This window comes from Mytilus californianus, unplaced genomic scaffold (assembly GCF_021869535.1).
Source record: "Mytilus californianus isolate M0D057914Y unplaced genomic scaffold, xbMytCali1.0.p SCAF_21, whole genome shotgun sequence".
Classification (NCBI taxonomy): domain Eukaryota; kingdom Metazoa; phylum Mollusca; class Bivalvia; order Mytilida; family Mytilidae; genus Mytilus; species Mytilus californianus.
In genome coordinates, this window is record NW_026262670.1 from 336,915 (window position 1) to 352,592 (window position 15,678).

Consider the following 15,678-nt stretch of genomic DNA (forward strand, 5'->3'; position numbering starts at 1 on the left):
CCCTATAGGTCAAAGTACGATCTTCAACACAGAGCCTTGGCTCACACTGAACAGCAAGCTATAAAGGGCCCCAAAAATGACTAGTGTAAAACCAACGGTTTAATCTATATAAGAAACGAGAAACACTTATGAACCCCATCAACCAACGACAAATACTGAACATGTTCTAGTCCTGGATATGCACTTTATTTGACTCTGGAAATTAAACAGCCATTCATCCATCCATACATCTAGCCTGTAATGTTAAATGATGCAAATTGACTCCTATGACAACACAGGCTCTTAGCTTGGTTTTATTGCATTTTATCTTGAAAACTATAATCGATAGAAACAAACGTTAAATAGCAAAAATTATCAGCAAGGCAAGATCTATTAAAAATTATCAGAAGACTCCTCATTTGAATTATCTACCTTATTCACCATGTATCATCAGTATCAGCGGATATAGCAGCCCTCAATTTAGGCTATTAAAACAGTCGCCTGGGCGACCTATAAAGCCTCCAGGCGACCTTAATTTCATTGTTGGTTGCCATTTGGCGACTGGTACTATTTGGACGTGCCGACCGTAAAATTCCGGATAATCAACCTGCCTCTGGTCGTATTTTATTAAGTTTTATTTACAGTCATACGAGTATTTGAATGTATGCTAAATCTTGAATATGATTTCAAGCATATTTAATGTTAACGGGATCTATAAAGCCCTTAACTTAACTGGGAATTCAAGCATCTGATGAAGTGTTTTCGGGGCCAATACATTATGGCAGCCAAACAGATGTTGCTGTCCGGTTTTTACAAAACTACCCAAAACAACGATGTTTCACCAGCTAAGAAACAAAAAAGAAGGGGGGGGGGGGGGGGAGTTCCTCTATGGAAACTCTGGCTTCTGAAGAGCCAAGTACATCTTCTAATGTTCTAAATCGCAACAACAACTTCAAGTGGTACTGGATAATTTATAAGAAAATTCTAAAACAGCTGGCTAAAAGAGTTCTGCTGTTTGATCTACTATTCTATTTAATAGAAAATTTATTGATATGCTTTTTATACGACCGCAACAATTAAAAAATGTTTGGTCGTATATTGGTATCACGTTGTCGTCATCATCGTCAACCGGCGTCGTCATCGTCAGCATCATCCGAGGACAGATGGTTTCCGGATAATAACTTTAGTATAAGTAAATAGAAATCAATAAAATTTTAACACAAGGTTTATAACCACTAAAGGGAGGTTGGGATTGATTTTGGGGGTTATGGTCCCAACTGTTTAGGAATTAGGGGCCAAAAAGGGGCCCAAATAAGCATTTTTGTAGTTTCCAGTCAATAACTTGTGTTAAAGTGTATGAATCTCTCTGAAATTATACCACAAGTTTCCATACTACGAAGGGATAGTTGGGATTGACTTTAGGGGGTTATGGCTCAAACCAATTAGTAATTAGGGGCAAAAAAAGGGGAAAAACAAGGGTTTTTCTGGTCAAAGGACAATTGAGACAATTTAAAAGCAGTGTAAGGGAGGTAATCCAAATCAATTAAAAGAACACTGTTTGATTAGCTCCCTTACACTGCTTGAAAATTATGTATTAAGAAATGATGATTGTCTTGAGGTTATTAGCTGTCAATTTATTTTTAGCAGTAACTATTGATTAATATTAATTTTAGCCATGACTATGTATGCCATTTTATATTTTAAAACTTTTATGATGTATTTAAATGGGTAATTATGGTTGCAAACTCTTAGAAATTTGAATTGAGATACTGACCATATCTTGAGGGAAAGATTTTTTTTTATGCCCCCGCCGTAGCGGTAGGGGCATTAAGTTTTACCCTTGTCCGTCTGTACGTACGTCCGTACGTCCCAAAATTGGTTTCCGTTCTCTAACTTGAGTTTGCCTCAACCAAATGTTATGAAACTTATACACAATCTTTATTACCACAAAACACAGATCAAGTTTGAATTTTGGTGGCGACACTTTAACTTCTAGAGTTATGCCCCTTTATAAATGGAAAAATTGCAAAATTTTTAGTTTCCTTTCTCTTACTTGAGTTTGCTTCAACCAAATGTTATGAAACTTATACACAATGCTTATTACCACAAAACACAGATCAGGTTTGAATTTTGGTGTTGTCACATCAACTGTTCTAGATTTATGCCCCTTTATAAATCGAAAAATTGCAAAATTTTTATTTTCTTCTAAATATCAAGTAATTTTTATAAAATTGGAGTTATCTTCCTTTGTCCATGATTATAGTTGAATCAACTACAGTCAATGCTTTATACAATGCAATGTTTAATTTTGACTTCCACTGATAAAACACAGATCAAGTTGAATTTGGGTAGTGTCACTTTTACCATTATAGATTGCAAAATTTTTAGTTTCCATTCTGTAACTTAAGTTTTCCCCAACCAAACATTATGAAACCTATACACAATATTCATTACCACAAAACTAAGATCAAGTACACATTTTTTGTTTCCGTTTTCTAACTTTAGTTTGCCTCAACCAAATGTTATGAAACTTATACACAATGCTTATTACTACATAATACAGATTAAGAACATAATTTGGTGGCGACACTATTACCATTCTTGAGTTATGTCCCTTTATAAACATAAAAATTGCTGAATTTTTCATTTCCATTCTCTAACTTTATTTTGTCTCAACCAATTATTATAAAACTTATACACAATTGTTTAGAGTAATGCGTGTTTACAAATAGAAAAAATGCTGAATTTTTATACGACCGCAAAAAAATTTTGCGGTCGTATATTGGTATGGCGTTGTCGTTGTCGTCGTCCGAAGACACATTGGTTTTCGCACTCTAACTTAAGTTTAAGTGAATGGATCTCTATGAAATTTTACCATAAGGTTCAATACCACAAAAGGAAGGTTGGGATTGATTTTGGGGGTTATGGTACCAACAGTTAAGGAATTAGGGGCCAAAAATAAGCATTTTTGTAACTTCCAGACATAACTTGTGTGTTAGTGTATGGATCTCTCTGACATTGTACCACAATGTTCCATATCACAAAGGGAATGCTGGGATTGATTTTGGGGTAATTGCCTTAAAATTTAAGGAATTAGGGGCCAAAAAAGGGGCAAAAAACAAGCATTTTTCTAGTTTAAGGACAATAACTTGTGTGTAAGTGTATGGATCTTTATGAAATTGTACTACAAGGTTCCATATCACAAAGGGAAAGCCGGGTTTGAGTTTGGGGGTAATTGCCCTAAAAGTTTAGGAATTTGGGGCCAAAAAGGGGCCTAAAAACAAGCATTTTTTCTAGTTTCCAGACAATAACTTGTGTTCAAGTGTATGGATCTCTCTGAAATTGTACCGCAAGGTACCATACCACAAAGAGAAGGCTGGGATTGAGTTTGGGGTTGATGAATCATAAGGGGGTTCTAAAAATTTGGGGGAGGGATTTTTTTTTCCTTTTTTTTTCTTTAAAATTGTCCATTTTAAATTGGTTATTTCTGATTTATATATAAAAGCAAATAATAATGATATGGTTTGAATAGGTAAATTAAAAATTTTTAAATTCTTAGACCACATTCATTCTGTGTCAGAAACCTATGCTGTGTCAAATATTTAATCACAATCCAAATTCAGTGCTGTATCAAGCTTGAATGTTGTGTCCATACTTGCCCCAACTGTTCAGGGTTCGACCTCTGCGGTCGTATCAAGCTGCTCTCATCGGAGCATTTTATTAGTTTCTGTTCGCTACTTAAGTTAGCCTCAACCAAATGTTATGAGACTTATACACAATGCTTATTACCACAAAACTCAGATCAATTTCAAATTTGGGTAGCGTCACTTTTACCGTTCTTCAGTTATGTCCCTTTTTAACTATATGATATGCAAGGGTGGGGGGGCATCATCTGTGTCCACATGTGGACACTATCCACATTTATTTGGGGAATAAGGGAAAGGGGGAGGTGAAAAAAATTGGAGGGGGGGTTCAAATTTCAGAAATTAAAAGAAAATTTCTTCAAATATTTTTTTTTTGGGGGTTAATATTCAACAGCATACTGTATTGCACAAAAGCAAAAATTGAACATAATTTCAAATCATATAACCAATAAAAAGTAAAATCACAAAAATACTGAACTCCGAGGAAATTTCAATCGGAAAGTCCCTAATCACATGGCAAAATCAAACATTTTGTCGTTCAATGTTTATTCAAAACAATTTCATAATTTCACATGGGGAATGTTTGGTATACAGGGTTAAAAAATCAAAAGTTATGTTAGAATTAATTTCAGAAATAGATCGAGATTTAAAATTGTCCAGAAGTTCTTTAGAATTTTTAAGAATCCACATATGGTTAATACCACTACTCGAGTAAAATAAATTTGTCTTTTGTCGTTCAAAGTATTTTCAAATTTATAATAGACATATAATAGAACAATAACATAATGACGGGATCTTTTAAAGTACAGAGTCACGTTATAAGAACCAAAGAAACACAAAAAATCGCATATACAAAACACACCAGCAAAAATGAAAGATAATACAAACACATTGACGGGATGTATAAGTACCTAGCCACGTCAAATGGATATCACAGAAAACAAACCAAACAGTAAAAGTAATATTAATAATAGAAAAAAGACAAATGAAAGAACAATATAACACGTTGTTAAGATGATAAACAACGTCAGTACGCAGAATCTATACTTCAACCCCATCATGTAATATTTCTGAAGTTGATAGAGAATATTTATCAACAAGGTCTTGGTACCTTCCGATGAACTTTTTTAGAAAAAGGACGAGACGTTCTTTGACATACCCCTGGTTCATCAACTTTCTGCTCAGACACTAGTGACGTTTTACAAAGTCTGAGTAGGAGCTGCAAGCTCTTGAATATCGAATAAGTTGGGAAATGTATATCCCATATGCAGCTGAAGTTGGTATATTGCTACTAAATGGGGTAAATTTGTAATTTTAAAATTAAAATCGTCTCGTTTGTCATAGATTCTGGTACTGAGATGACTGTGTATGTCAAATTCAAGATATAAGTCTAAAAATGAGGCGGAGGAAGCCGTGTCTGTTGTTGCTTTAATTTCTTGTTCTGGGGGATATATTAATGGAACCCAATCAGAAAAGTTCGGATTGTTAATGGAAAGAACATCATCAATATATCTGAAAGTGAATTTAAATAATCTGGCTTCTTTGATCTTCTTGTTTTTGACAAGTGTCTGAAGGAACTGCGATTCATATGAAAATAAGAAGAGGTCGGCAAGGAGAGGGGCACAGTTCGTTCCCATAGGAATGCCAACAATTTGTTGAAAAAGTCTACCTCCAAATTCAACAAATATGTTGTCGATAAGAAACTCAATTTGAAGTTCTTTGACTACAGTTATTCTGTGTCAGAAACGTATTATGTGTCAAAAATTTAGTTACAATCCAAATTCTGACCTGTATCAAGCGTTAATATTGTGTCCATTTTGGCCCCAACTTTTCAGGGTTGGACATCTGCGGTCGTATCCAGCTGCGCTCAGCGAAGCAATTTATTTTACTAGTCTTCATAAGCTTTACTGACTAGACTTTCATAACAAATTTCTTAGGCGACATGAAATTATTTCCTGGCAACTAAAATTCTGAATTGGCCTCTGAAATTTTATATCTGGTGGCCAAAAGGCAACCTGGTCTTTAAACCTACTTTGAAGGCTGTATAGGTACTAACCAAGCGGGCGTGTTTCTTTAATTTCTAGTTCTGGAAGATATATTAATGGAACCCAATCAGAAAAGTTCGGATTGTTAATTGAAAGAACATCAGCAATATATCTGAAAGTGAATTTAAATAATCTGGCTTCTTTGATCTTCTTGTTTTTGACAAGTGTCTGAAGGAACTGCGATTCATATGAAAATAAGAAGGGGTCGGCAAGGAGAGGCGCACAGTTCGTTCCCATAGGAATGCCGACAATTTGTTGAAAAAGTCTAACTCCAAATTCAACAAATATGTTGTCGATAAGAAACTCAATTTGAAGTTCTTTGACTACAGTTATTCTGTGTCAGAAACGTATTATGTGTCAAAAATTTAGTTACAATCCAAATTCTGACCTGTATCAATCGTTAATATTGTGTCCATTTTGGCCCCAACTTTTCAGGGTTGGACATCTGCGGTCGTATCCAGCTGCGCTCAGCGAAGCAATTTATTTTACTAGTCTTCATTAGCTTTACTGACTAGACTTTCATAACAAATTTCTTAGGCGACATGAAATTATTTCCTGGCAACTAAACTTCTGAATTGGCCACTGAAATTTTATATCTGGTGGCCAAAAGGCAACCTGGTCTTTAAACCTACTTTGAGGGCTGTATAGGTACTAACCAAGCGGGCGTGATCGATTTTGACCTGACACGGTAAGAAAATCTTTGTTTTGTTTACATAATCTCAATGTGTACTTCAATCTAAACATAATTGTTGTTTTAAGAAATGATTTGGTCGTAGGTTGATGATTAGAGAAGTCTCATTATTTTCCCAAAACAAGAATGCTTACTAAAAACATGTGCAAATACTTGTCAAAGAAGTTGGCGCTCCTCTCATCCGATATCATTCTATATTCATTGCAACTCTTTTTCTGATAGAAGCCACTGTGTGTGCGTAATAAGTATAGCTGTTTCAATAATTGGCATTGAAATCTTTCATACATATGTTATTTTTTTATATTTTATTCCGAAAAGAAGCATTGTGTACGGTGTATAGCTGACCACATAAATCCTTCTGTACAGTGCATAGTTAAGTGAATGTATAGTAAATAGCTTTTCCAGGTAAAAATCGATCACCCCCCGCTTGGTTAGTACCGATATCCGCTGTACCATTGATACACGGTGTTATTCCTATGTCCTAAACTTTTTCTTATTTCTTCTTACTCAGAAATAAACTTATATTTTAATTTTCTAATGATAGGCTTACTCAGAAATAAACTTATATTTTAATTTTCTAATGATAGGCTTACTCAGAAATAAACTTATATTTTAATTTTCTAATGATAGGCTTACTCAGAAATAAACTTGTATTTTAATTTTCTAATGATAGGCTTACTCAGAAATAAACTTATATTTTAATTTTTTCTTATGATAGGCTTACTCAGAAATAAACTTATATTTTAATTTTCTAATGATAGGCTTACTCAGAAATAAACTTATATTTTAATTTTCTAATGATAGGAAGCAATGAAGACACTGAAGCCTATGCTAGACTACGAAAACAATTAGAGGAAAAACTACAGGACAATGACAAAGTTGGAGAACCAGTAGAACCAAACGTAGCAATGAGGGACAGCACACACGCAACAAGTTTGGATGAATCAAAGGAATCACAGACAGTATCCCAGCAGCCGAAAATAATTAAATCTCCAGAAGCAGCAGAACCTCCAGCAACTCCCCATCAGTCAAACCAATCCACTGAACAGGCAAAAAGGGATTTTGAAAAAATGCTTACCACTAAAGTTGATTTACACGACAAAGAAGAGTATGCCACATTATTGCTATGGGATTTTGGAGGAGATGAAGAATTTTACCACACACATCAAACCTTTCTGTCTGCAGATGCAATTTATCTTGTTGTAACAAACCTCAATGAGGCCAACAACAAAGAAGCACAAGGTAATATTTCATATAGATCAATATGTAATACGGGCATCGGTGGCCGAGTTATCTGAGTTATTAATCTATTGTATCACTAGCCTGTCACAGTTGAGGTTGTGAGTTCCAACCACACACGAGGCAGGTGCGTTGGACTCCTGCTTCCTCCACGATATAGCCTATAGTGCTGAAAGTAGCGTTAAACACCAACAATTAATCAACCAATCATCAATAAGTAATAAAGTGATATTTGGTATTTTTTTTTGTTCTTTCTTAGATTTATTACATGTTTAAAGATATAACTTATAGTGTTAAGGCTTAAAAAATTTACAAAAGGTTAATAGGTAATAAATACATTGCGACTGAAAAGCATTTATAATGTGTATTGTCATTATTACTTTGTCCTACTATAAAACGATTCTAAAAATCTCTAAAATGTAAATAAGGTACATTTCTACAAAACTGGATAATAAACTTTCTTAACATGAACTACAACTATATCAATTTATTTTTATTCCGTTGGTAAGTGAAACATGTTAAGCGAACTATCATATCAATAATTATATCTGAACAAAGGCAATAACTTCAAAACAAAAATGTTTTGGATATCTTTTAAACTATTCATCAATACCCTACGAGAAATGGCTTAATATTTTTAACAATGTAAATATCTTAACAATTTAGATTTCCAATGGGTTGAAAAAGTTGATTTGCATTGATTATTATTGAACTCTTACAAAACCTTGCTGACATTAACATGTTATATAAAGGAGTAGGTCTGGAAAGAGCCGATTTTGGGCCTCAAATTTCAGGTTCATCCGATGAAAGATTTTGGACACTTTTTAAACACATAAGTGTCGATTCAATTAGTTAATGTGAAAGATTTGAACTGATTTAGTCATTAAAGACGCTCAAATTCAAGCTTAGATATGAAAAATCTATCAAATATGCCAATTTACGTCACTTTTCAGATGTTTTTTTGTCAAAAATGAAAGTGGCCGCATGCATGTTCACTCTCAACCTTTATATATGTTATGTATTATCATCAAATACAACTTACTGTTAAATATTAAGAATGAAAACAAATGCGGCCATTTTCATTTAAGACGGAAACCGTCTAAAATTTAACTCAAATGCTAAAAATGTAAAGATTTCAGTAATTTAGCATGACTTGATGATGGTAGTACCCGATACATGTGCATTGTATTGTCAAAAACAGCACATATTTATGTAACAGAAGTATTCTTCTTGTCAATAAATAGCTTAAAGTTTACAATTTAACTATTTTGTAAAACTGCTATATTTTGGGGCCAAACCTTCTCCTTTTACAAAAATCCGTCAAGAACTGTAGGTGTGAGAGTGTTCACAATGCAATATTCAATAACAATAACATTTCAGAGGAACATAATTCCTGTAAAAATAGTATATGGGCACTGACTTTTGCACTTGTCCAAGAAATTACCGATGTAAACCTTTGATATAAAATGTCATCATTGTGTGACAAGAAATGAAGACTTTAGATGTCTTACAATGAGATTTTTTATATAGTTAGCATTTTTAAGGGATGATACCTTCTGTAGAAATAATTGATCACCTCTGATTTTCAAACTTAACCCCGGAAATTGCTAATATGAACCTTTAATTTAAAGTTTCTAAACAATCATACAAGAAATGAAGGGTTACGAACTATTACGAACATACAGAGAGAGGCCCGTTATTTTCTGTTCCTCATACCACAATAACACATAACTGATGGGCAATATAGCAGAATTATACCTTGACACCTAGTTTAACAATTTTTTCTCAGAGGTATCAATCTGCTCTATCACCCTCTCAGCTATGTTATATTTAATTATTTTCTGGTAGGATTGTCCCTTAAATTAAAATTTTCAAAATGTTTTCTTTTTTGCATTGATTTAAGATAAAAATTTTGCCTTTAATAGTATTATCATTTTTTTTATTGTTTTGCAGAGGGTAGCATTTATTTGCAATATTGTTACCCAGAGCACGATGTGTCACTTTGTAATTAACAAAAATTGCAATTTAGCATGAATAATAATAAACACAGTTATCATATTTATATGAATATAACATGTGGTTTCAACTTTTGAATATTCTTCCATTGGTCCAAATTATCAGATCAAACAAAAGAAATGACCAGGAAATGTATGTTTTTCATGGTTATTTGTTTGCTTTCTCATGTAATTTCATTCAAAATGTTATCCAGTTGAATGATACACTAAAGTAAATGGCATGAATGTGGATTAGTTTTCAGAGGTCAGATCTACATCATTGGTGACAATCTACTTTAGTTGAACCACTTTGTCTTGTTTAAGAAATAATTCATGGCAGCCATGTTTTGTTTTCATTAATTATGAGTGAGGTATTTACATTCAATTATTTTACCTCGAGCAAAAATGAGTCGAAAAATATGAACATCAATGAGCAACCCTTGGTTAAATGAAAACACATCTTCGGCTGCAATTAATTATTTCGATTCTAATAGAACAAATATGGTGATTGTGTCGACCATGAAAGCCCTTTACACACAATACTGTTTTGGCTGTTCTGTGTTATCCCCTTATAAAAATATTAATAGTATTATATTATTCAGTAATAAATTTTAAAAAATCACATTTTCCACCTCAAATGTTTTTTTTTTTTATCTAATTGTATTTCATTCTGAGGCGTACAAGAAGCCTGAAAATGTACATCCCCATATAAAAATATTAATAATATTATATAATTCAATAATAATATAAAAAAAAAGACACATTTGACACCTCAAATGTTCTTTTTATCTAATTTTATAACATTCTGAGGCGTCAGCCTGAGAGCGCCCAATGTTCACTTTTGACACCTGATGCATACATATGATGTCATCTTGTTAATTTTTCATAGACGAAAACATCATTTCATGAAATTTTACACCGAAATAATAACTAAAAAGGACTAATATGTTTATTTTGCTTTGGAAAAGGGACTTCCATATTGTAATTGAAGCAGGGCTTACTTTAGATGTGGGTTTGACTGTCGTAAATTGAGTTTACATGTTCTCATTGTACTAAAAGTAATTATACTGAGATGATACTGGTTGACGATGTTGAGGTTATCAAATTAGAATTAAAAATAAGTTATGTGACTTTAATATCTGCAGTAAAATAATTGATTTGTATTTTTTTTAAAAGATGAATATTTTACTTTTCAGTTGTTTCATTAGTTTGATGTGTTTGAGTTTTTGATTTTGCCGTTTGATAAGGGACATTCCAATTTTTCTTGGTGTTCTGTATTTCTGTTATTTCACTTTTTACTTTTCACAACAGATTTGTACTTTCAGATTATTGTTTTAAGTTATTAAGTCTCCTAAACAAAGATTGGGAAGACTTATTGTTTTTGCTCAGTTCTTCTTCTTCTTCTTCTTCTTCTTCTTCTTCTTCTTCTTCTTTTTCCGCCGAACTTGTCCGCACCCGTTCTCCAAAACCACTGGTCAGATTAACTTAGGGTTTCACAATATGTTAGACTAACATGTCTAGTGGTGCAATCAGGGTTTTGTTTGTTCAATGGGGTTTATATAGGGGTTCTTTGAGGGGCACAAAGGAAGGAGGGGTTTACTATAGAACCCTATGGGATTTTAGTTTTTTTAGTTAGTGATAGACACAATATTTATAATTTGAAATGGTCTAAATGATAAAGCACATTAAATGAAATAAAAGCTTAGTCCCCAGGGGTTTTACCCTCACCCACTGCCATTAGAGAAAGTTTTAATATCTTGGAAGTGGTCAAGATCCCCACCCCTAAACCATATATATTTTGGGTTGTCATGATAAAGCACATCAAATGAAATACAATGCTTGTCCCTAGGGGTCATCCCCACCCCCTACCATTTGAGAAAGTTCTAATATTTTGGAAGTGGTCAATATCCCAACCCCATAACCATATATATTCTGGTTTGTCATGCCAAGATTGATTTAAATGATAAACATGGTAAGACCCAAATGTTCATCCCCATCCCATTCATTTGAATATGTTCAAATATCTTGAAAGTGTTCAAGATCCCCACCCCTAAACCATATATATTTTGGTTTGTCATGATAAAGCACATCAAATGAAATACAGTGTTTGTCCCTATGTGTCATCCCCACCCCCTACCATTTGAGAAAGTTCTAATATCTGGGAAGTGGTCAATATCCCAACCCCATAACCATATATATTCTGGTTTGTCATGCCGAGATAATTTGAATGATAAACAGGGTTAGCCCCCAGGGGTCCGTCCCGACCCCCTGCCATTTGAGAAAGTTCTAATATCTTGTAAGTAAGTGGTCAAGATCCCCACCCCTAAACCATACATATGCTGGTTTGTCATGCCAAGATGATTTAAATGATAAACATGGTAAGACCCAAGGGGTCATCCCCACCCCCATTCATTTGAATATGTTCAAATATCTTGTTAATGGTTGAGATCCCCACCCCTAAACCATATATATATACTTGTTTGTCATGTCATGAAGATTTGAATGATATATAGGAAAGGTCTTCAGGGGTTTCCCCCACCCCGAATGTTATAATATCTTGTAAATGGTTGAGATCCCCACCCCTTAACCATATATATTCCTGTTCATCATGTTCCAAAGATTTGAATAATATATAGGGTCAGTCCCCAGGGGTTCTCCCAACCCCAAATGTTCTAATATCTTGTAAATGGTCGAGATCCCCACCCCTGAACCATATATATTCCTGATTGTCATGTCACAAAGATTTGAATGATATATACAGGGTCAGTCCCCAGGGGTCACCCCAATCCAAATGTTCTAATACCTTGTAAATGGTCGAGATCCCCACCCCTAAACCATATATATTCCTATTCATCATTTCGCATAGATTTGAATGACATGCAGGGTCAGTGCCTAGGTGTCACTAATGCATATCACTTTACTGGACCAAACCAATTTGTACTGGACTTTGTTCAATGTCAGGCGACCATAGGAATGACGAATTATGGGAGCTTCGTTTGGGAGACTTCGTAACAGCATCCTGTTACAATCATTCTTGTTGTTAGTGAGAATTCAGTTTTATTGTTTGTGTAACAAAACTGTTGTGTACCTCCTTATATTCTTATTAACCTGATTTCCGAAGAAAAAGTTAGGTTATTATTTTTGGTGATGTATGGTGGCGGCCGGACAGCTACCAAAGTGTCCGTGCATTTACTTAAAAAGGCTTTGACAAAAATTTTCAAATTTATATATATTGTTTCCTGTGACAAAACGAAGGTCAAGATCGATTTCCACGATTTTACCTTTTACCATTTTTGAGTTGTAGACTTAAGTATTGAAAGTGATGTTTAGATTGATTTTGGCCTTTCCATTTCTGAACCCTACAGCAGTTCATTTATTTTTTATACTTGATCCTCTTTGGAGGTCCAGATATGCAAAAACCATTTTCATGCAGGAAAATCAGATTTGCGGTTAATCTGGCAGTTTCTTGTTTAAAGTTGATTGTTTTCTCATTAGAAATCATACCACACACCAATTATGTATACAAAAGTCTTAAAAAGCAAAAGCTAAAGGTTTTGAATTTCTTGTTTTCCTAAATTTTTACAATTTTGAATTTTTGTCGAGCCTTTGACTTTTGTCGAAAAAGCGAGACATAGCGATCCTACATTCCGTTGTCGCCGGCGTCGTCCACAAATATTCACTCTGTGGTTAAAGTTTTTGAAATTTTAATAACTTTCTTAAACTATCCTGGATTTCTACCAAATGTGGACAGAAGCTTGTTTATGATCATAAGATAATATTCAAAAGTAAATTTGAAAAAAAAATTCCATTTTTTCCGTATTTTACTTATAAATGGACTTAGTTTTTCTTCCAGTTAACATTACATTCACTCTATGGTTAAAGTTTTTAAAATTTTAACAACTTTCTTAAACTATCCTGGATTGTTACTAAACTTGGACAGAAGCTTGTTTATGATAAAAAGCTAGTATCTAGAAGAAAATTTTGTTAAAACTTTGTTCCATTTTTTCCGTATTTTACTTATAAATGGACTTAGTTTTTCTTCCAGTTAACATTACACACAGTCTGCAGTTTAAGTTTTTAAAACATTTATTAGATTCATAAACTATCCTGGATTTTTACCAAACTTGGACAGAAGCTACTTACAATCAAAAGATAGTATAGAGAGGAATATTTTTATTAATTTTTTTCCTCATTTTGTTGAGCCTGCGATTAACAGCAAAAGTAGGCGAGACACTGGGTTCCGTGGAACCCTTACAAATTTTTTTTTTTAATAATTTAAAAAATCCTTATACTTAGTCTTATATTCATTACTTTAATGGTGTCACAAATCCTAAGAAGAAAAATCCAGCTTCCTGAATATATAAACAGTACTTTATCACATAATCTTGTGAATATCCCTAATTTCATTAAATCCTTATTACAGAGTAGGAAAATAAAACATAAACCGAGATTTAAGTGCTATTCGAATGGTGGACACTTCATGAAGGGTTTCATCATCCTTGTATATTGATTCCAATTTACATATCAGTAAAGTTGTTTCATGGTACACCTTACAGCTCTTCTATAAAAGCATGCAAAGCAAACCTTTGATCAACTTGCTTGCTATGTTTGTTTGGATGTTTGTAAACAAAAGGTATGTAGTCTGTTTCGGTCTGTTTACTATATACAGGAATTTGATTGGACAATAAACATTAACTTCATTGTATGTCAATTTTTATTGTCTAATCAAATTCCAGTATATACAAAACAGACTGAAACTCCGCCTACCTATTGTTTGCCAAGCAAACCTAGCAAGCAAGTTGATCAAAGGTTTGCTTTGCATGCTTTTATAGAAGAGCTGTAAATATATGAAAACGGTCAACATTAATAACACTTGAATAAATGCACATATGAAATCACTCTACAATCAATTTTCAGATTTATTCAAATTATGGATGGATTCAATACATTGCTACAGTAGACTGGAAGACGACAAAAATAATTCTGATGACAACACGATATCGTCAACAGATATTAATCCACCAGTAGTTATTGTTGGCACTTGGAAAGATGCTGTGGCCTTTGAAACAGGAAAAGTATGGATTATTTTTTAAGGATTCAGACACACATCTACTGTTCATGTATATTTTTATAGGACTTTATTTAGACTCTTATATTCTGGTTATTTTTAACTTACATGATATATTTAGACTGGATGTTAAGCAAACAATAACGAATTATGTTTTTGTTATGGCGCTGTAGGTTTCTACGTTTGAGCTTGATGGTCTCCTTTATCATGTTTATATTAATTTGTTCTTTCATCAAATACATTTTTTTACATGATAGTTTATGTTTTGAATATTTTGTATATATATGCAAAACTTAAAGATTTAGTTTGGAGGATAAGAAATATTCAGATTTTAAATGATCAAATAATCAAGACAAAAAATATTTGTCCAAGCCTCCGTGCTTTGAGGCTCATTTCACAAATCTTTCAAGGAAACATGCTCGAACGTTATTAACATTTAAGAGTATAACCATTTAAAATTTAGTCGTAACATAATTTAAAGAAAAGAGCCCTTCCTCTTTATAAAAAAATCATTTTCTTCCTCTGAACTAAAGTTTATGCGTGGAACACAATTTGAATCATGCAGTCATATGGAAGACTTTTATGATCAGTTTACAAATGATATTCAAGTTGCATGCTTATATAACCTGTTGAAATAGCATGCTAATAAAATATGAATCAGGTTGTCTATCTGCAAACTCTTATGTTTTTGTTATGGCTGAACAAAAATCACACCTCACAAATTATAATGATTTCCGTTGATGACATAACGTAACATTTTATGAAATATAACTAAGGTTTGGTAACTGTAGAATATAAATTAAATTAAATATGTTGGGTATTGGTCACTAAGACAACATCTCAACAACACAAATAACCAAAAGACATTTCATATTTTCATGACACACAAGCACAACAAATGAAAAAGGCACATTTGCCATATTAAAAAAACAGTGAAGTGTCTTTGTCTTATGTCCCACTGTCCCATTTCTCTGATGTTACAATTGAACATATAACAACACAAATATTGTTCATGTTA

The 15,678-nt window shown here is 33.3% G+C and overlaps 1 protein-coding gene across 1 annotated transcript in view; it reads left to right on the forward strand.

The window, feature by feature from the left end:
- Positions 1–15,678, forward strand: part of LOC127731931 (probable serine/threonine-protein kinase qkgA) — a 93,832-nt gene that overhangs the window by 23,515 nt on the left and 54,639 nt on the right. The window contains exons 4-5 of the mRNA XM_052240781.1: positions 7,164–7,601; positions 14,510–14,667. Coding sequence (XP_052096741.1) covers positions 7,164–7,601; positions 14,510–14,667 — 596 coding nt within the window. The remainder of the gene's footprint in view (positions 1–7,163; positions 7,602–14,509; positions 14,668–15,678) is intronic.